Here is a 22589-nt window from a genome sequence, read left to right on the forward strand (position 1 = left end):
AAAGTTACTTAACATTTAAAAATGAAGGATGTTTTCATATTGTCACTTCTGATTAATGTAGTGTGATACTTTCATTCTAGTCACTGCTCAGTGATAATATCATGGGGCGCATGCACATGCAGTGTTCCATTGTCCTTCAGTATAATGGCATTACTTTACCATTTTTCCTGGGACTGATGAACTTGGCATCTCAGAGATACCAATGTAATGTAGCATTGACAATCCTGTTAAATATTTGACTGCTTCAGTTTCAAATGAGGTATCTTTCTAGTGTGTCAATATATTTGCTAGAACTGAACGATCTTGTTACATCTTAAACTATGCTAATTTTGAGATAGGAAGTATGATCCAACTTGTCATCAGTCTTTTGAAATTGTAGCAATGACAGGAAAAGTATAAAATGTTGATTTGGGAAAAGTAAGTAGATTGAATATTGATTAAAGGAAATAAGAGTGCATCCTCATCTTGTATGCAGTTGAAACTGAACTTTGGGTACTCTTGGTATGATTAAGGGGTTGACGTCCTTTTTGTAAGGACCTACGCAGGTAGAGGAGTGGGTCATTTGAGAACATTGTGAAAATCCAGAAGGATAACTTCAAGTTATCCTTCTATCCTTACCTGAATATGCCTGTGCCTGGTACAGGCATATTCAGAGCAGTGATACAAGACCAGGAAGCTGCTTTGGTGAAAAGAATCTGTGGTTCCCAGTAGCTAGTAATCCAGCAGTGTGTCTTGGCAATGGCATGCTGGACAGGAGGACAAATAGTACATTGAGAAGTAAATATATTGGGAGATATTTATTTTTGTTTAGCACTCATTAGAATACATTTAAAATATTTCTTCCATGTTTATGTACCATGATGTAGGAATGACAGACTTGAGTAGATACGACTGCAGATGATGGTTGGAGCACAGGGGCATCTCTCCTGTAGGGAGGGGCTGAGTGGCTATGCTTATTCAGCTTGTGGGAGGCTGAAGAGGAGCCTAAAAGTTGTTGTAACTAACTTATAAACATGCGAAACCTAAAAGAAGGTTACTGAGATGATGGAGTCAGATTTCTTACAGCAGATTAGGATAGGAGAATAAGAGAACATGATAAAATAATTAAGTACTGAAGAGGTGACCCGGAGGTTTGTTTCTAGAGGTTTTCCGAATCTAACTGAATGCAGCAGTAAACAATGTTCAGTGTTTAGTCATTTCAAGCAGCAGGTTGCAGTGGATGACACTGGAAGAGTGGTTTTATAATTTTCTAGGGGAAACTGGTGTTTAAAGGAGCTTTTCAAAATGACATTATGTATGATTTATGTATTCTGTACATGAACTTTTGTTTGTAATTGCAAATTATGGCTTACCTACTTCGGAGTTGGCTTTTTTTTTCATTGAATTAAGCAATTAATCTGCATTTTATTAATTCTTCATTTTAATTTTCCAGTTCTTCCTAATGAATATGTGTATGTGCACTAAACTTCTTTTCCCTTTGTTTGGCAGACCTCAACTTCTGGTCTTGTTAAACTTGGATAATGAGCAGACAGTCAAACACCCTAGGTTGCTTTCTTTTACCTCTCAGTTGAAGGCTGGTAAAGGACTGACTATTGTGGGTTCTGTGCTTCAGGAAATCTACTTAGATAAATGTACAGAAACTCAGAAAGCTGAAGAGGTATGTAAAAGAGAGAAAGAGAGCTTGCAAATACTTTTAATTTACACTAGTATTTAAATGTTGAATCTGGATAGCTCATATATTTAATGAGAACAGACTGTTGTAAAGTGTTGAATAAAACATCTGTTTTTGCTTTCAGCACTATCAGTGATTATATTAAAAGAATGGATTGGTGTATGTAGCAAAATGTTCTATAAAATTTTCTAATAGGATGAGGCAACACTGATAATTTCTAGCTTTTTCTTTAATATTGAGAGTCCTGGGCTTACAATCAAATCAGACCTGGTATCTCTTAAATAGACGTGCACTTAAAATCTAGAAATGGACTAGCTAACATAGCTAACTGCCCATTTCCTCACAGTTTTCCTTTTTCTTCCTCTTGCAATTCAGGCTTATCCATAGTGGTTTCTAAAATAACAAAGTATAAAGATAGATGACCTATTTGGTATCACATGAAAAGATTCTAAAAGACCGATTACCTTGAAAACAAGTTGAAAAGTCCAACCATGCTATATTGTGGAAGTAGTTGTAACTAAGCTGTTGCTATCAACATGTATGAGTAGAAAACAAGATGAAGAATAGAAAATTAGGCCTATGAAATAAAACAGGAAAAAACCTTTAAACAGAAATCGTTTACCCACAAGAATTTGAAATGTTATTTGTAGACAACCTAACTTAGCTGTTTTTCTGAGACATGGAAAATGAATGAGTTTAAGGGAGGCCTAATCCATGGGTTTTCTGGAAAGTCAGACCTTATGTTAAGATTTAGGCAACTATTGCTTTTAAAATGGAAATGAAGATACATTGTAAAAGTTACGGCATCTGGAGGCCTCATTAGTTCTGGAGAAATTAAACTAGAAAGTGTTTGCAGGAGACCTGTAGAAAATAAGTATTTTTTTCTGTCTGTCATTAAAAATAACCCCTCTATTTGAACTGATAAACCCTCACAGATATTATTTGTACAGACATACTTGTTATCTTTGCTAGCAAATTCTCTGAAGACTTTTGTCTCTGTTACATGGAGTTTCTGATGTGAAGCAACAATGAGACAGTGCCTGGCACTCTGTAATTTAATCTGTTCCTGATGATTTCTGACAAATTTTGTTTTTTTGTAAAATACAAAACATTTATGTATTAGTTCTGAAACATGTTGATCTCTCCCACAAGTCACTGATGATGATGGGGGGGTTTAAAGTTATTTAATCAAAAAATAATAATTGCCAAAGCTCATGTTCCCTGGTCAAGCTTGATACTGGTTTGAATGCTTCTTTTAAATTACCTGGTTATGTGTCTTCATGATTGTCAGTGTTTAAAAAGAGAAGAGCTATTCTGAAATTAAAGGAGTGTGTGATATTTAATCTGGTCAGTTTATCTTGTCATTAATTAGACAGTGCTTCCAATTTTCTCCTGCACATCTGTAATTTTCCATGTTGGGAGCTGATAAATAATCAGCTTCTTAATGTCAAAGGTATTTAAGGAACTTCAATAGCCTCTTCTTTTTAAGTACGTGGCATCATTCTTCCAAACTCTTCCAATTCCAAAAGAAATGACTGATCATTCCAACCATATGTTGCTTTGTCAGTCACTGGTTTTAACTTTACCTGAAGCAGTGTTACTTCATTTAGCTTTATCTATATGTTTTTACTCATGTCTTATTCATTCTTTTATGGAAGTAAAAGGCTGAATAATTAAAATAATGAAAAAACTGTGTGTGGTGTCTTTTGGGGTGGATGCCATTTGGGCTCTAGTTTTCATAGAATCATGTTCACTCTTTCGGAATTAGTGATTTCTTCATGTTGGTTATACATTGTTGTTAAAGCTTTGCTATTATTTAATGCTGTTACTCCTTCTGAATTTAATTGTCAGTGTTGATGGTTTGTATTTCCTTATGTGTAATTTTCCTGTTGCAGAATGTTAAGGCCTTAATGGGTGTAGAAAAGACTAAAGGATTTTGCCAGATTGTGGTATCTCCTAACTTGAGAGATGGAATATCCTATTTGATTCAGTCAGCTGGTCTAGGAGGGATGAAGCACAACACAGTCCTGATAGCATGGCCACAGTCTTGGAAGCAGACAGAAAATCGTTTCTCATGGAAAAATTTTGTTGGTATGTGTTTATTGACTTTCTCATTTGCATTTCTAATTCAACTGTGTGACTAATGTATTTGCTGTGTGGAGGAAATGTGCAACTGAACATCTGGTGGACAATTGAATCTGTATCTGATTTAATCTGGGGGTTTCTCAGCCCTCTTCAACCACAGGTTTGCTTTCTCTTCTTCTAAGAAAACAGTCACTAAAATCAGTGTCATGGTTTAGGAATGTTGCTTGGCAATTTAGTGCTCCCTATGAGACTTTCCAAATCACACTGCTGCTTGCTGCCCCCCTTCTACTTCCCCCACCCCCCTTGGGCTGGGTTGGAGAGGGAAATTGGAGGCACAAAAGGTAAAGATCACTGTAATGGTTTAATCACATATTGAGATAAGAACAATTTACTGGAAACAACGAGATAAGAAAATGAGCAGTAAGCAACAGTGTTAATAACAGAAAGTATACAAAAGAGAGTGATTCTCATGCAAAAATGTCCACCACAGAGCTTGACCCATAGCCATACCACTCCAACCACTCCCTCTGGTTCAGAAATGGTGAAATGGTGCCACTTGGCCATTCCTTCTGGCTTTGAACCTGCCCATTCTTATTCTACCAGAAGAAACCCTTTCTCCTTGGGAGAGACTGCCATAGCCCTGCCCCTGGCAATGACTGTAAGGTGGTATAGAATAACCTCTGGCTGTTGCAAAAATTAACCGTGTCCTGGCCAGAAGCAAAATATTATCCACCCCATATTTTATACCATTTATGTTGTGCCCAGATCCTACCCCTTCCTATATATATATATGTGTGTGTGTGTGTATGTATGTATGTATGTCTATCAATGTGTGTGTATATATATATATATAAAAAAACAAGTATCATTTCCACAGTCGATATCCATTGCTCCAAGATGTCTCTTGAATCCATTTAGTCCATGACTGCAGGTTTTAAGTGTTTTCCAGAGCAGGAGGGCTGGTTTCAAGGTGGATCAGGAGCTCAAAACTGATGCATCTGTCATAGTCCATGTTCGCTGTCCATGGTTAAGTCCACTTCTCCATCACAAGTTGTCGTGGTGTGGGGGCTACATGCCCCCAGCCCGGCGGCGGTAACAACAGGGGCGTGACAGATCCCCCTGGCAGACCCTGCACAATTCCAGCTGCTAGCGGAGGTTCGGTGCAGATGAACAAAGAGGCAGCAGCACGCTTCCTGGGGTCGGAACAGGGGTAGCTTTATTCAGCAATACAACTCCCCAAATCCAAGGTCCCAAGACCCTGATCCAAGGGCAGGCACTAGCTTATAAACAGGGGCGGTCTTGGGGGAGGATACAATTTTTGACCAATCGGGAGGACTGAGGGTGGAACACAAGGCGGGGAAATACAGTCTGTAAGCCAATAGATGATCTTAAGGGATGGGAAAGGCTTAGATAAACCAATGGGGTTTCAAAGGATACAAAACTGACACAGAAGGTTCTGGAGGGAAGGGCAGGTTTAGGGAAGGATTGACATCTGAGGAAGGGAGGAACAGGGAAGGTCTTGGGGAAAAAGGGTAGGGACAAGAGGGATTGACAACTTAGGAGGGAGTATCCAGGCAACAAACAAGAACTGACAGTTAACCAAGATGAATAACAATAAGGGAGAGAGTCTAAATTTAGCAACATAAGATACAAGATGGGGAACCTGTGCCACTCCAAAGGCAGGGGGAGAAAAATACAGAGGGATTAAAAACCCCACAAATCAAACAGTAAAATATACAAATAAACAAAATAAAAACACACCACAACAACAAGTCCATCGGTATGTTGCATCTCTTTTCCGATGACCTAAGATATCATTGGCCCACTGAGCCAGAAATAATTCAACCTATGTTACCACCTGAGAGACTTAATTCTTGGCTGCCCAATGCACCTGTCCATTGTTGCAATGTTCTTCAATAGCCTGACATTTGGGTATGTGTGCATCTACATGGCATGCTTTTACAGCCAACTTCTCCACCCAAGCAGCAATGTCTTGCCACAATTCAGCAGCCCAGGTGGCTTTACCTCTGTGCTGCCAATAGGTCTTTTTCAGTAGTTGTAGCCATCCCCACAGAACACTGGCTACCATACATGAATCAGTGTACAGCTAGAGCATTGACCATGTCTTTTGTTCAGTGATACTTAAAGCCAGCTGGATGCCATTTAGCTCCGCAACGTGATTTGATCCACCTTGTCCCTCAATAGCTTCTGTGACTCACTGCATAGGAGTCCATACAGCAGCCTTCCATTTTCCATGTATCCCTACAATATGACAGGAACTATCAGTAAAGACAGCATAACACTTTTCTTTTTTAGGTAGCTGATTATATGGTGGGGCCTCCTCAGCATGTATCACCTTTTCCTCCTCTGATTTTAGTACAAAATTTTCACTTTTGGTCTGGTTTGTCATGACTTCCAAGATGCCTGTGTAATCAGGGTTTCCTGTTCAAGCTCACTGTGTGATCAGCATGACCCATTTACTTCACATAACATCAGTGGCATGATGTGTGGAAGGGATTTTCCCCTTGAACATTCAGCCCAGCAGTGGCAGTCGGGATGCCAGGAGGAGCTGTGCTTTGGTGCTAATCACTTCTGAAGATGCTTGAACCTCTTTATAATATGCAGTTATAATGCCAGTAGCACTTTTTCAGTAGGGGTGTAACAGGCATCAGATCCTTTGTATGCTAGAGTCCTGAACCCTAGGAATCATTGTTGAGTCTCCGCAGGTACTGGGGCTTTTTTGCCAGAAACACCAGGAAGAACTAATCTTCCCAGCTGCGGTACACAATACATTTTTCACATCTTGTGCTGTCCTGATTTGCCAAGGGCTACTGCATGAACATTCTTTTGTTTCATTTGTTCAAAAGCCTTATGTTGTTCAGGACTGCACTTAAAATCATTCTTCTTCTGAGTCATATAATAGAGAGAACTTATGATTTGACTGTGTTCTGGAATATGCATCTTCCAAAAACCCACACTGCCTAGGAAAGCCTGTGCTTCCTTTCTGCTGGTTGGTAAGAACGTAGCTGCTGTTTTGTTGACCACATCCATGGCAATCAGATGATGTCCATGTTGCCATTTTATTCCTAAAATTTGAGTTTCCTGGGAAGGGCCCTTGACCTTATTTTGCTTTATGGCAAAACTGGCCTCCAAGATGATTTGGGTTATCTTCTCCCCTTTCTCAAAAATGTCTGCTGCGTTGCCCCACAAGATGATGTAATCAATGTATTCCAAGTGTTCTGGAGCTTCACCCTTTTCCAGTGCAACCTTGCTTTCTTATAAGAGCAACTCTGTTCCATACTGGCAGAGCATGGAATATCTCCTTTCTAACTTGCTTGAGCTTTTCAAATCTGTCTGCAGTCTTGGACAGCCAAGGCATAGGTCATTAGGGAGGGAAAAAGATGATCTTCATATTGTTGTAGTCAGATAGTTGCCTCAAGCATTGTTTGTTCTCCTTTCATTGACATCAGTCCCAATGAGTTGGCATACAATGATGGCACATGCTGTACAAATTTTTACCATGTGGATTGTGTACAATGAACTCATCTGGATCTACAGATGACTGTTTGTTATTTGAATCCCTATAGATTACCTTCAGCACAGCTAATTCTCTCATGTACTGGATACCTTTCTCCATGGTGTTCCACCTGTGTGGGTGCAGTACTAGGTCATCCTTGAGAAAATACCTTTCCTTCATGCTTGACAGGACTTAGCTCCAGAGGCTGAGAGTTTCTGTTTTCTTCCCCATCCCCTTTCCAATGCTGACATCCCAGGTCAGGGATCTCTTCACTACCATTTAGTTTTCTATCACGGGCAGCAATATCCCAGCATCAGAGCAGCTAAGCCAGTAGGGGCTCACCCGACTGGTGGCTGAAATTTTTTTTGCATATCTCGCAACTCACCTGGAGATAGGGATTGGGTGATTATCTCTGACCCTGTCTGTTCCTTCTGTTGTGAGGTCTCTCCTTCCTTTTCATCCTTCACTAAGTGAACTGATTTTGTCTTTGATTACTTTTTCTATATAGGGGTGACTGCTACTGGCACAGGTTGTTCCTCTGGTTCAGCTGCAGTTTGAGTGGACACAGTGCCTGTCAGTCTGCCTTCCTCCTCTTCCCTCTGAGACTGCTGTCTAGTATTATGGAGTGTCCAGTAAATAGTGGCCAAGGCCCAGAATGTTGCAAAACTTCACACCTCCCTGGAATTGCCACAGCATTTTTCTGTCAAGTATTCTGTCACTTTACCATGGTCCTGCAGTTGTTCAGGAGTGAAGTTCCAAACCACTGGAGCAGAATAATCCTTCAAAAGATGGCCCATTTTCTCCCACTTGCCATGTTACTCATGATTAGACACCCTTGGGACAGATCTCTGAACAAACTCCTAAGAAAACCGTCACTCTAAATGTGGTGTAGACTGAGGAGACCTGGTAGACTTAGCACAAAGAATATGATTTCCTTAACATCCAAATGGAATTCAGAATTCTCTGAATGTAACAGGCTGAAGGGGGTGTAAAAGGCCAGGAAAAGGGGATGAAAAGCTGGGGGAAATTATCCTCCCCCATTTCCCTCACACAGCGTGTATGGTTAGTAAACATGCAACGGTAGTACTCAAGATAAGAGTAGGAGAGCAACAGTCAATATATATCCCAAATGATCGTCGTTGTATTTGATGTTATCATGTCATAAACTCACATCCCTCAGTATATCAGCAAAGAAATCCTGATCCCTCTTCCTAATCTGAAAAATGTCATGAGGAGCACATACAGGAATATATGCAAGATTAGGAACCACTCCCATTTGAACAGACCAAGCAACATTGCGACCAGTGGCTCCATACCTAAACCAAAAAATGATTAGATCAAATTTGTTTCCGACCTGCTCTGGGCAGTCTGTTGTTATCTCAACCCATTGTGCTTCACCTCAGACACCAAATAAAGATTGTTGTGGCTTAGGGGTCGTACTCCCTAATGTAGTGTTCCCATTGACATACTCCATGCTGCTGCTTGCTCACTTTTCCCCTGAGGCTGATTGGAGAGGAGAATTGGAGGCACAAAAGGTAAAGATCACAGGTTAAGAACAATTTACTGGAAACAGCAACAATATTAATAGCAAAAAGTGTACACAAGAGAGAATGATGCATATGCAAAAATGCTCACCTTGAAGCTGCACCTGATCGCAGCTGTGCCACCTCAACCTCTCCCTCAGTCTTGGAACTGGTGCCACCCAACCACTCCCTCCAGCTCAGAACCAGCACCATTCTTACTGGACCAGAAGGAACCCCTTCTCTTTGGAAGACACTCCCCGCGCTTTCAGCAATGGCATTAAGTAGTGTAGAGTAGCCTCTGTGTCCTAGCCACACCTCTCTTTGCCATTGCAACAATTAGCCTTGTACCAGCTGGAACCAAGACGTGGGATATTGCTCTTTCGTGAAGACACCTTGGATATTCCTCTTTTGCCTCAGCAGAATCTGGGAGGGTTTAATCTTTTGAATTTAAAACAAAAGCAAAATCTGTGTATGAAAGCTAGGAGATCTTGATTAAATATCTTGTTTTCCCTTACAGATACTGTACGAGAAACAACTTCAGCTCAACAAGCACTTTTGGTGGCTAAAAACATCGACTTATTTCCAACAAATCAAGAACGTTTTACTGAAGGAAATATAGATGTGTGGTGGATTGTTCATGATGGTGGTATGCTGATGTTGCTGCCTTTTCTCCTTCGACAGCACAAGGCAAGGACAACAGAAAATGGCTGGGATTTAATTTTCTAGCACTAAATGGTTCTAAATGTCTCTAATTAAACACTCCACCTTGTTCAAATTATGCATGGTAACAGCAATCACAGTATTACAAACTGTTATTATGTATCTTTTTGGTAGGTTTGGAGAAAATGTAAAATGCGTATCTTCACCGTTGCTCAAATGGATGATAATAGCATTCAAATGAAGAAGGATCTTCAGATGTTCTTATACCATCTTAGACTAAATGCTCAAGTGGAAGTTGTTGAAATGGTTTGTTATCATATATTTTTAAGGTGCAACTGGGACTAAACTTGGGAAAACAGATTTAGCTTTTTTCTAATAAAGAGATATTAGCCCAAATATAGAAATTAAAAAATTGCAGTCCCACAAAAAACAAGAAGTTAAGCATCATTATCTTACCATGTTACAATGCTGCTGTACGTGGTGGTGAGTTTAATGGATTTGTCAAGTAGAGTTTGAGATGTTTTATGTGTTAATTCTTAATTTATTTATGACTACTAGTCCATAGAGCTGGTGCATTCAGAAGGAAAAGCTTGAATTTTTAGCAAGCAGTGAAATGGAAGGTTGAATGTGCTTAATCTAATAAGCTAAGACATATGGTATGAGACAGGATGGACTTGTCTTTTTCTCCAACTGCTGTAAGAATACCTCTCTGGAATAAGGAATCCCTAGGCTCAAATGCCAGTTGTTCTTGGTATCTCCAGCCTCAGCCAGTACTGAAAGCAGGACCTACAGTTTCACAAGTCAAGGTAGTGACAGAATGAATTTTGTAACTTTTTTCCTTTTTTAAATATGGGTCATAAACTGTTTAGGAGAAAGGACAAAAGCTATACTCTGTCTCGGCCCACTTTTTTTGGAAACTAAGGATGTAATTTCCAGCACTAAAAGGTGACTAGCATAATGTCCAAATAAGACTCATGGGGAATAAAAAAAACCCAACCAAAACTTGTAGTCATTCTGAAGTGAGATGAAGATGAGTAAACAGGTTGAAAACTTCTACTACCACTAGTTTCTAGAATCGCCAGAACTTATTAAAAGGTTTATCATGCTAATTAATCATAAAACAATTTTAAGAATTGTTTTAATTACTTAGGGGAAAAATTACTTGTGAAAAAATTTACTATTCTTTACTTAGAATACTAAATATGAAAGTCTCAAGTGGTGTGGCATGTACAGTTGAAAGAACACAGAGTGCCATGAAATGGCTCAGCCTTGGTTGAATTTTGAGCAGAAGACAGTATAGAAAGTTGTGCTTGTTTCAGCTGGGGTAGAGTTAATTTTCTTCATGACGGCTGGTATGGGGCGGTGTTTTGGATATGTGCTGAGCACAGGGCTGATAATATCAGGATGTTGTTGTTATTGTGAAGCAGGGCTTACACAGAACCAAGATATTTTCTGTTTTTTGTACTGCCACACCAGCAAGGAAGTTGGGGGAGTTTGGGAGGAGACACAGTTGGGACAGGTGTCCCAAACTGACCAAAGAGCTATTCCAGACCATATGACATCATGCTCAGTATATAAGTTGGGGAGAAGAGGGAAAAATGGGGGAATGTTTGGAGTGATGCTGATTGTCTTCTCAAGTAACCGTTATGCGTGATGAGGACCTGTCCATGGGAAGCAGTGAATTAATTCCTTGTTTTGCTTGCTTGTGTGCACAATTTTTGCTTTTCCTGTTAAATTGTCTTTATCTCAACCCATGTGTTCTCTAGCTTTTATCCTTGTGATTCTCTCCCAAATCCACTTGTGGGTGAGTTAAGAGTCTGCATGGGCCTTGGTTGCTGGCTGGGGTTAAACCACTACGGAAATACAATTTATTCTTTTCTTCTGTGGGTAATATTTAATTCTGAGAATCTTCCAAAGGATAAGAGATATGTTACAAGTCAGTGACAATACAGGTGACTGCTATAGATTTTTGCATTGTATTTTAATTTTCAGCCAATATGAGAATGTATGTCAGAATTTCTTGCTATGGCAAGAAATGGCTTTGTTTATGAACATTTCTCACTGATGAAAGGATAATGTGTTATTTGTGCCTAACAGTTACAGTTTTTAAGGAAACAAGTGTCCGCACATGCTCAGGTGGCAGCAATGTGTACCCAGTTTAAATAAGTGCTTTCAACTCTCACTTCTGCAGCCTAGTTGGAACAGAATAGTGGAAAGTCTGTTCCAAGTACGTAAAATTTAAATAAAATCACAATAATATTGTTACAGTAGGATAGTTCACAGTATGAAATTGCTGTTTGAAGATTAGGTTTTAAGAATGAGAACAGAAGTAATTGATCAATTATTTGCTTAGGATTATTGTAATGCTATGAATACATCCACCAAATGAACACAGGTATGAGAGATACACTCTCTAAATGTTGTTCTTGTAAGTAGTACTTTTCTTCTGGTGTTACTAATGCCAATTTCTTTTGCAGTTTGAAAATGACATTTCTGCATTCACATATGAGAAGACACTTATGATGGAACAGCGATCTCAGATGCTAAAACAGATGCAGCTATCAAAGAATGAAAGAGAAAGGGAGGTAGGATCTTTGACTTGATAGGATGTGCCCTGAAAAATCTGAAAGTATGATGTTCTGGCTGTAGCTTCTAATCAGTTTCTAACTAGTCAAAAACTTTCATAACTGCACGGTGTTTTTACTTGCAAGGTTAAAGTTATGTGCGGAAAAAAAAATTGTTTAAACAGATTTTAAGAGTTTTCCTGTTTTTGTTGAGTGCAAGTGTTGATTAGCAAAACATTTGAGCATCAGTGTGGAATACATTCAGAGCCTTTCCAAACTTGACATCAGTAGCTAAGATTCATGATTATGCAACTGGACTGATTATCTTTGATTGTGATTTGGTCTTCGGATCACAGAATCATTTACATTAAGAAAGACCTTTACATCAAGTCTGACCAAGTCCACCACTAAACCATGTCCCTAAGTGCCATATCTACATGCTATTTAAATACCTCCAGGGACTCAACTTCAGCCACCTCCCTGAACAGCCCATTCAAATGCTTGATAAGCCTATCCATGAAGAAATTTTTCCTAATGTCCAATCTAAGCATTCTCTGGTACTACTTAAGGCCATTTCCTCTTGTCACTTGTTAATGGGGAAAAGAGACCAATCCCCACCTCACTACAACTGTCTTTCAGGTAGTTGAATAGAGAAAGTCCTTCCTGAGCCTCCTTTTCTCCATGCTAGAGAACCCTACCTCCTTCAGCCACTCCTCATATGACTTACAAATACACCATATTACACAATATAATACAAATTTGTTCAAATCACACTGGCTGTGTTTTAGTTTCTGCATTATTTTGAATATTTTATGAATCAACTCTTTTTTTTTTTTGGAACCAAAATTAGCCCAACAAACTAATCCTGGTTTTGCTGCTCCCCTATCCTTATTATTTTGCATATTGTACCAACAAGCTTCATTCAGCTGTATTTGTATTAATATTTGTAACTTACAAGTCCTTTCTTTTTGACTTGTGCTTCTACCCCTTCACCTATTCTGCTAACTCTTTCAGTATTATTGAGACTTTTTAGTGATGTAGTAAATAGTGAATGTGCTGGCTTTGCCGTCACATAAATGATTTCCATCCCATAGCAAACAAGGGAATTCTACTGTGTTTAATTGCTCATTTGTGTAACAGCTAGATTTTTTTTTCTTATGGCTTTTCTTTTGTGGTGTTAATCATACAAGTCTGAGCAGTTTGGGGTTTTTATGTTTTTTTTTTCCTTTTATTTGTCCTCTGTATTCATTTGCCATCTCACAGAATTTGTTAAGGTTCCTAAAGATGCCTGCTATTGTTACAGTTTATTGCTGTAAAATGTTGTTCTTATCCATGTCATGGTAGTTTTCTTTCGAAGTGAGTCTGCCTAACATCCTTCCAGTAAAAACCCCAAACTTTCCTGTACAACTTATTCAGTCTTACTTTTTCTTTACTGAACAATAGTATTTTTCAATGGAGTTTGACTAATGTATCTGTTGTACACTTTGAAGGATTTAACTTCCACATGATTAGTAGAAGCTATTGCTCTGTATTTTACAGCACATAAATTAAGAGGACATGAAAGAATTTCTTCTCAGCTCTGAGCTGGTTGGAATCTGGACTATACTTCAGAGTATTGTTTATTTGGAAGTTTTTATTTCTTTCTATTCCCTCCATATAATTTTCTTTCTTTATTACTCACTCTTACCTGAACTTTACCATCACCATTATAGCATCAGTTTCTTCATTCAAAACACCACTGAATTTATTTCAGGGTCTGAAGTAAAACCCCTGATAACTCCAGGAACCTCTAGTACATACTGCCTTGTCCAAAAATAAGTCATATTCATTTATTGTTTCTGATTAGGATATCTAAATCTACCTTGTTCTTTTGTATTTTCATAAGAAAATGTGGTTTATTGAAGTGACCACCAGAACCTGGGCTAACTCTTAGAACTTTGGTGCAACGCCAGGAGTGGGGAACTGCCTCGGTATGGGGATTTACCGGAGGCAGAACCTTCAGAGCCTCTTGCTCTGAAGTGCCAGACACAAGCCACAACAGAACCAGGCAGAGAAGAAAGGAGAAGGCTCTCCCTCTTGAGGTTCCACCAGGAACAGTTTATTTCAGATGAAAATAACAGGACAAAAAGCCTCTAGCTCTATTGTGCAAGGGGCTTTCTTCAGATGCAAGTCAGGAGGCGGATAAAAACAGCAAACCATTAGGGAATCCTCAGGGGAGGAGTGAGGGGATTACATCCAGTGTCTGGGGCTAATTGGGGTAGGAGGGTGGAGAGGATGGGTCACTTGGGCCAATGGGACTTCCAGGAGCAGGGGAATTCCAAAGGAGTGTTGCAGACAGGGATTGGCTCGAGGTTTAAGTGGCAGAGAAAGTTCAGGAATCAAGGGCTGGGTTGCCTTGACAGGCAGTGAAAGAGCTGGAACGAGGGGCAGAAAAGGGTATGAGGGACAGCTTTGAGGGAGGGTAAAACCCAGGGGTAAACCACCTTGGGGAGAACTTTGGGGTACAACAGAATGAACCACTTGACAAGGTATCTATAAAATAAATTCAAACCGCAACAGTTTATTTATGTCTTCACTTCCTCTGGAGCTACAAGATTGGTGTGTACACTCAAGAGTGCCTGGCCCATTCTTACACTGATCATCTTTTTTTAAATTAGCTGAGCCATTCTTTTCAATTTTTTGCTGATGTCCAAAACATTTGTTTTATTAGTATCACTAGTTCAAATTAGTATTGCTTTTTGATTTGATATCTGTCTCCAGGCCTTCAAATATAACCTGGCATTCCAGTTTTGAATAGTGAGTGTAGTTTGGTTTCCTGTTACCACCAAGATTAGTACTTCAACCTCACTTTTGTGCATGTATGCCTTCAAACGAGGCTCAGACCTTCCCAAAGTGGAGACTTTGGTTTTGTACAGTGTTTATTTGCTGTTTTAGTCATAAGCAAGCTTTTACCCCTGAGCAATCACCCTCATCCTCCCTTCTCCTGTCACTTTTTTTAAAACAGAATTGATTTGATCTTGCCTCTGGGTTTTCTTGTAGAACTGGGGATCGAGCACTCACCAGATTTTTGTTTACTTTTTTTGACAACTTGGTCAATTTGGTTTTTTGTATTATAAATGTAATGTCTGCCTGCAAAGCATAACATAGGCAACTTAGGTATAACTGGTAAACATCTATTTATTTGACTTAGTCAATAGTGCTATAAAAGGGAAAGAAAATTTAGAGCCTCATTCCCTTTCTTGCTTCCATTTTTGGTGGTTGTTGGCTTCTTTCTCTCATTAATCCTCACTAAGGACTCTTGGGCAAGGCAGTGATAATGGGACCTGTGAGAAGATAATAATACTTTGCACCAACAAATTGTCTTGGGTTGTGCTGTTAGGTAAGATTGGCGGAAATTTGGGTACATGCAGGTGAGTGATGCACGGACAGATGACTCTTCAACTAATTAAAGTTGCAAAGAAGGGTGTTTATTGCAGCGTGCTGGACACATGTGGAATCGTTTCCAAATACATGTGCAAGGAGTCACAGACTCCTGCTCTCTACTTCGATCTGCTGGTTATGGTCCAAGCCTCTCCTAACTTTTGATTATTCTTAAGGCAAGGTATTTCTATGGTCTCTTCTCCTTCACAATTGCTGCATCTATCCCTGTCACTCCTAATGTATTTGTTAATTCTCTTTCCTAATGTATTTGTTACTTTTTAACTAAGGTACTCTATTCTTGCCACCTATATTACTAATTTAGCTTCTTAACTTCTATATTACTAATTTAGCTTCTTAACTAGTTTGAAAATCTTAACTAAAATATGCAATCTTCTACTATCCCAAATATATTCCCAGCCAGCCCCTCAACTCATCTACAGTGTTTAATTATCCTAAATACATTTCCAGCTGACCCCTTGACTCATGAGGAGCACAATTATAGTTTGTGAATGATTAGGTTTTTAGGCTTTTACAGTTGAAAAGTAGCTTTCTCACATGCTTTATTTTTTTTAATGCTTTTAATTGTAATTGAGTGAAAAATTTCACCTGAATATATATGTATATGAAAGGATGTGACCTGCAAAAACAAGTGAATATTTGAGCTTCCCATAGATACTGAAGGCTTCTTGTTTTCACAAATGTCTGTAAAGGGACTTCATAACTAACTACTAAACATTTAAAAATGGTCCCCCCGTTGTTCAGGAGGAGGCAATCAGAGAACTGTTGAGCTGCTTGGATATGCATAAATCCATGGGACCAGATGGGATCCATCCCAGGGTGATGAGGGGGCTGACAGATGAGCTTGCAAAGCTGCTCTCCATCATTTACCAGTAGTCCTGGCTCACTGGCAAGGTTCCAGATGACTGGAAGCTGGCCAATGTGATGGCCATTCATAAAAAGGGTGGGAAGGAGGATCCTGTTAATTATAGGCTGGTTAGCCTGACCTCAGTACCTGGTAAGGTTATAGAACACTGAGTTTATACTGAGTCTCATGACACAGAACTTACAAGAATGGCCAGGGTATCAGACCCAGCCAGCATGGGTTTAGGAGGGGTAGGTCATGCTTGACCAACCTGATCTCCTTCTATGACCAAGTGACCCACCTGGTGGATGCAGGAAAAGCTGTTGATGTTGTGTACCTGAATTTCAGCAAGGCCTTTGACACTGTCTCCCACAGCATACTCCTGCAAAAGCTGGCAGCCCACGGGCTTGGACAGCAGCCCTCTTTGCTAGGTTAAGAACTGGCTGGATGGCACGACCCAGAGAGTGGTGGTGAAAGGTGCTGCATCTGGCTGGTGGCCAGTTACCAGTGGTGTCCCTCAGGGGTCTGTGCTGGGACCAGTTCTGTTCAATATCTTGATTGGTGACATGGATGAGGGGATTGAGTTTCTCATTAGTCAATTTGTGGACGACACTAAGCTGGGCGCATGTGTTGATCTGTTGGAAGGTAGGAGGGCTCTGCAGAGAGACTTGGAATGGTTGAATGGATGGGCAAAGCCCAATAGGATGAAGTTTATTAAATCCAAGTGCGGAGTCCTGCATTTTGGCCCCTGTAAATAACTCCCTGCAATGTTACAGGCTGGGGATGGTGTGGCTGGACAGTGCTCAGGTGGAAAAGGACCTGGGGTACTGGTCAACAGCCAGCTGAACATGAGCCAGCAGTGTGCTCTGGTGGCCAAGAAGGCCAATGGCATCCTGGCCTGTATCAGGAATAGTGTGGCCAGCAGGACCAGGGAGGTAATTTTTCCCCTCTATTTGGCACTGGTGAGGCTGCCTCTTGAGTACTGTGTCCAGTTCTGGGCCCCTCAGTTTAGGAAGGACATTGAGATGCTTGAGTGCATCCAGAGAAGGGCAGCTAGGTAGGGGAGGGACTTGGAACATGAGCCCTGTGAGGTGCAGCTGAGGGACCTGGGTTTTTTTAGCCTGGAAGAAAGGAGACTCAGGAGTGAGTGACCTTATCACTCTCAACTTCCTGAAAGGTGGTTGTATTCAAGTGGGGGTTGGTAACTTTCTCCAGGCAGCAACTGACAGGATGAGAGGACACAGTCTCAAGCTGCATCAAGGGAAGTAGAGATTGGATATTAGGAAAAAGCTTTTCACTGAAAGAGTGATAAAATTCTAGAATGGTCTGCCCGAGAAGGTGGTGGAGTCACCATCCCTGGATGTGTTTAAAAAAAGGCTGGATATGGTATTTGATACCATGGTTTAGTTGAGGGGTTAGGGCATGGTCAGTTATCTTGAAGGTCTCTTCCAACCCAGTAATTCTGTGAATTCTGTGAAAAAGGGCTTTATGAGCTGATACTACATCTCATCTATTAAAATGAAGAATAATATCAGCTTTTTTTCTGCAGAATTTTTTTTTGTCATTGATAACATTTTTGTCCCAGATTCAGAGCATCACAGATGAGTCTCGAGGCTCAATTAGAAGAAAAAGCTACTCCAGTCCATTGTCCATTGTCCAAGATGCTCAGGCACTGCTGACTAATGATTATCAAGAGGATGAGGTAGCTGGACATGGTGCTGACTATGACTAGACATATTTTCCATTGCAACACTTCAAGTACCACTGTTGCGAACTGAACTACACATTAACTACAATTTTTTCTAAAGTAATTATTTTACCCTGTATTTCATGTGTTTAGATTATGCTTCTGTGACATGAACTATATTCTCTTTCTCACACTTATTTTCCATAAAAGAGACACATTTCTGAGACTGCTTGTTTTCTTAAGAGCCAGAAGCAGGGTGTTACATTAATAAACATATTTCATGCCTTCACAAACCATTTACTTCCTTTATAGTTCCTCTGTTGAAGTACTGAAGATTCTTGGAGACTGTATTGATATGCTAGATCTTTTAAGGAGCACAAGCCATTTTTATTTGCAGGCTATTATTAACCCATATATGTCATTACTGTATTCTGTGGGGTGACATTGAAAGGAAATGGACTGATGTAATCAATGAGTTTAGTGTGCACTTGAAGTGTTGCTCATATGTAAAATGTGTAGCCTAGTTTGTAGAAGTGCTGAATACCTTATATTTCCCTTTAATCATGGAGTGAGAGAACAACCTGTTTTGTTTCATTAATTGAATTTAGTATCAAAATAGCACTAACAAAAATGGTCTTTTGGTGTGATTGCATTTTTATAAATATGTATTATAGGTCCAGAATTTCTCTTGGTCTCACTGTCTTTCTAAAAATGGCAAATTTTCTTCCATTGAAGCATAGTTGTACTGAACTCATCCTACAGTTGTTCCTTTGAAATTTTAGTACATTGGATACTGCTGCATGGTATTTACAATATTGGCATGTATTTGTTTGCTTTTTTGATTCTTTTCATAGAACTGTATTCACAGTAACTTCTGATTTGTGGTCTTGACTCATCATTTAATCATCCGTGGATGTAGGAAGACCGTCATACTAAGAGATATTTATGCAAACCTCACAACTGAACTCCAGAATTTGGGAATCCTGAAGAATAGGGGCTAGGAAATAATTTAGGGAATATACCGAAGCTCAAAGGCATTTAAAACCACCTGCAATTACAGTTTTTGAACCACTAGAGGAATTGCTTTTCTGAGAACAAAAGTAGAATTCTCATCTGCTTGGATTCTGTTCATGGTTTTTATTGACCTACATGAAGTTCTTAATTACTGAGTATGTGGAGGGACCCATGACTATGTCTGACATATGAATAATTGAGGTTCCCAAATGGAACAAGAGCTTCAACTCATGATTTAACAAGTCTCTGAATAGATTTCAGAACTGTTAAATATCTTAAACAAAAAGCAAACAAACAATCACAGGATAAAAGAAATGCCACCTCCAAAATACAAAATTTCAAAGCACAAAAAGAATCCTGTCCCCAGTTACCAATTAACTTATAATTTTTAGGGTGTAAGGTACTGTATTTGTGTTGTATTTGATGGAAATAGAGAAGCCTATGGACAAAGTATTATGAAGGAAAATAAGTAAATAATGTGTTAAATATTTCATCTTCTTTTCCTCCAAAGAAGCAAGGATAATGGAAAATAGAAAACACAATATTCTTCCCACATGCATATGCACTTTTTTTGTTCTTGAAGTTGATTAGAGTTTCTACTGTTAAAAGGGAAGAGGAGACCCCGTCATGGCAACATTGGTTAGATTTGTTATGTGATATGCTCTTGTAGGCATAAATAATCTAAATCTATAACTAGACTTCAAATCAGCCAGTCCCATACTGGCATCAGAGATTCATGTTGTAGTTCAGCTAAAGGCATGTGAAATGGACAAATTTGACAACAGCATCTGAGAAAATAATGTAACTTGTGAACAACGAGAATACTCGCTTTAAAATTTTTCATTGGCAAGACACCCTGTTAATAAAGTACTCTCTGGTGGAATTCAACCTCACTTTAGTTCATTACAAAAGTAACATTCCACGCAAGATATAGTCTTGCAAATGTAAACAAATATGAACGTTTTTACAAGCAATTTCACTTCATGCTGAAGTCATAATAGTAGTCTCATATTTGCTCACAAAGTAAAGGTGCATTTTTCTTCAGCTTCTTTGGTTCTACCACTGTGAAACTCCTTTTCAAAATTGTAATAGCATATAATTTACAAATGCTGGTTTTGGCTGAATTTTGGGGTGATTATTTTGTTTTGTGGCCAGGCTCAGCTGATCCATGATAAAAACACTGCCTCACGCTCTGCTCCAGCAGTTGAAGCAAGCGTGGCTGCTGCTGTGCCAGAAAAAGTGCAAATGACCTGGACTAAAGAAAAGTTTGTAGCGGAAAAGCATAAAAACAAGGATTCCAATGTGTCTGGATTTAAAGATATTTTCAACATGAAGCCGTGAGTATGCATGTGATATTTGTGTGTATTTTAATTGGGGGGGGGTTGGGTAGTTTGTTGTTTTATCTGGGTTTTGCTTTTTAAGAGATTCTGCTTTATTTAAAATTGGATTTAAAAAATGAGCTTTTCATGCACTTACCTTAAATGGCATCCTTATAAAAATAGCATAGACTTGGGTGGAATGACTTAAAGAGTCATTCACATTCATTGTGAGTGAAGTTTAAATATAATATGACAGACTTTAAGCTGTTAACTCAACTTCTGGATTGTACCAGAAAGCATATGTGTTAAAAAACTTAATGATAACTTTTTATTTCTTGCTGTGGATAAAAAATTAGTGTATATGTCCCCCTATTTTTATTGTGTTTGGTATTAGAGGGAGTTCCAAAGAAGCAGATAGTCTTTCAAGACATTTAGCTTATGTTTTTGATTTTAGGTGCATGATTTTGGATGTGGGGGGTGTTTTCTTGGGAAGAGAGGGGTGTGGGGTGTTCTTGTTTGTTTGTTTGTTTGTTTTAATGGACATTCAGCCCTCATCCTGTAAATTAAAGAAATATAAAACTTGTGTAAATATATATGTATTTCTATATTAAGAATTTCCTGTTTCAATATTCCTTAATGTCTTTTTCTTAAATAGGTAAGAGCTACTCCTTGTGTCAAACCAATGTAGTAGACACAAAAACAATGACAGAGGGAAATCAGCTTGTTTGTTTCCTCATGTTGTGATTTTAAGCATGCACATGCATCTTTTCTTAGTTCTGCAAGAAGACTGCACTTAGAAGCATAGTTTAAATTATTTTCTGCATATGACCACACCAAAACTGTGTATGTCAAGGGAAATTATTGTGCTCATGCTCTAAAGCATTGTCCTAGGCCGCGTTATACTCTTAATTATTAGGGTTTTTTTAAATTTTTATCTTTGAAACTTTTCTTTTTACTACTTTAGAATTGTGCAAAACACTGATTTCAGATATTATTATTTTAAGACTGCTATGTATAGTTGGGTAGAAATTACAGTTCAAACTTGGTGTGCCTGTACAGTATATTAATATTATTGACTTTAAAATGGACCTGATGGCATAATTTTTTTTTCTATGCATTTGCTTTCCTTTCACATAGAGAATGGGAAAATCTGTAAGTCTAAATTTCACTTCACCTAAACAACATAGGCTGGGTTCTCTGGTTCTTGTGATCTTGTACATTATATGCATGCTTCTAAATTGTAATTTGCAATGCATGTATTTTTTTGTTCCTTGTTTAATATACTGTGATTTAGCATGCCACTGAAAAAATATCATAGTGACTTTTTAATGTTCTCTTAAATATGGTCAACTTTCTATTCAAGGTAAGTCACAAAACATGTGTTATAATTTCTGTAAGAATATAAAACTTGACAGTACTTCTCTGCACCAGCATAATATTTAGTGTTCTAATTAACTACATTAAAAATTGATTTTTTTTTTTCTGGAAGAATAGTCTCCCATTGTGCTATAACTACTTAGACAATAGGGAATATTTGTTCACAAAGGGAACTTTCATGTTTCATCCAAAGTCCGTTCTTGCCTGCCTTCTACCAGCCCATGCATATGTAGAAATAACATAAGTTCAGACATACATTGGGTATGACAACACACAAAAATGGAATACTACATTTCTTGAGTGGAACTCACTTGACTGCTCTGCTTTTTTTCAGAGTTCAGCATTTTCTTAATTTTATCTGCCCAACAAATTGAGCTTCTTATAAAATGTTGGAAGTTTAGTTTGTCTATTGTGTATGATTTCAGTTCTACCAGTGCTTGAAGGATAAGTGATGTTAGCATTAGTTCACATTTTACACACCATGAGCCTTTATTTCAGTGCTGATTTTTTGTCCACTCTGTCACAAAGTTACATCCTGCCTTTTATTTTTAGTTTAACAATGTTTCAGTTTCAATAGTTATGCATCTCAGTTATACAATCTTGCCTCTCTTCATAGTTCTTTATAGTCTTCTCAAAATGCAGTTCTGCTTCCAAAAAATGGAACTTCAAGCTTTCCTTCACTCCATATATAGATTTTGTACAGTTTGTTCTTAGGATAGCTAGCCACTGTGATAGAAGATTGTCCAGGAGGGACTGATAAACTCAGTTTTAGAAATATCATTCTCTTATAGCGGGGAAGATGGGAGGTGGCAGAGCATGAAGAATCAATTTAATTGACAGGGCTGCTTTCTCTGGCCAATAAATTTCAGGCCAAATGACTTTTAACTAT

At 38.8% G+C, this 22589-nt stretch overlaps 1 protein-coding gene across 4 annotated transcripts in view; it reads left to right on the forward strand.

The window, feature by feature from the left end:
• The window catches only part of LOC121337373 (solute carrier family 12 member 7), a 70161-nt gene that overhangs the window by 45166 nt on the left and 2406 nt on the right, over window positions 1–22589 (forward strand). For 3 of the 4 annotated variants that reach the window (XM_041407447.1, XM_041407446.1, XM_041407448.1), the window contains 6 exons: window positions 1489–1657; window positions 3568–3763; window positions 9315–9484; window positions 9632–9763; window positions 11935–12042; window positions 20160–20341. In XM_041407447.1, coding sequence (XP_041263381.1) covers window positions 1489–1657; window positions 3568–3763; window positions 9315–9484; window positions 9632–9763; window positions 11935–12042; window positions 20160–20341 — 957 coding nt within the window. Of the gene's footprint in view, window positions 1–1488; window positions 1658–3567; window positions 3764–9314; window positions 9485–9631; window positions 9764–11934; window positions 12043–17888; window positions 18006–20159; window positions 20342–22589 lie in introns of all 4 variants that reach the window. The other variant, XM_041407449.1, reaches the window with a different exon arrangement.

Source organism: Onychostruthus taczanowskii, unplaced genomic scaffold, assembly GCF_017590055.1.
Source record: "Onychostruthus taczanowskii isolate IOZ18803 unplaced genomic scaffold, ASM1759005v1 scaffold262, whole genome shotgun sequence".
Taxonomy (NCBI): domain Eukaryota; kingdom Metazoa; phylum Chordata; class Aves; order Passeriformes; family Passeridae; genus Onychostruthus; species Onychostruthus taczanowskii.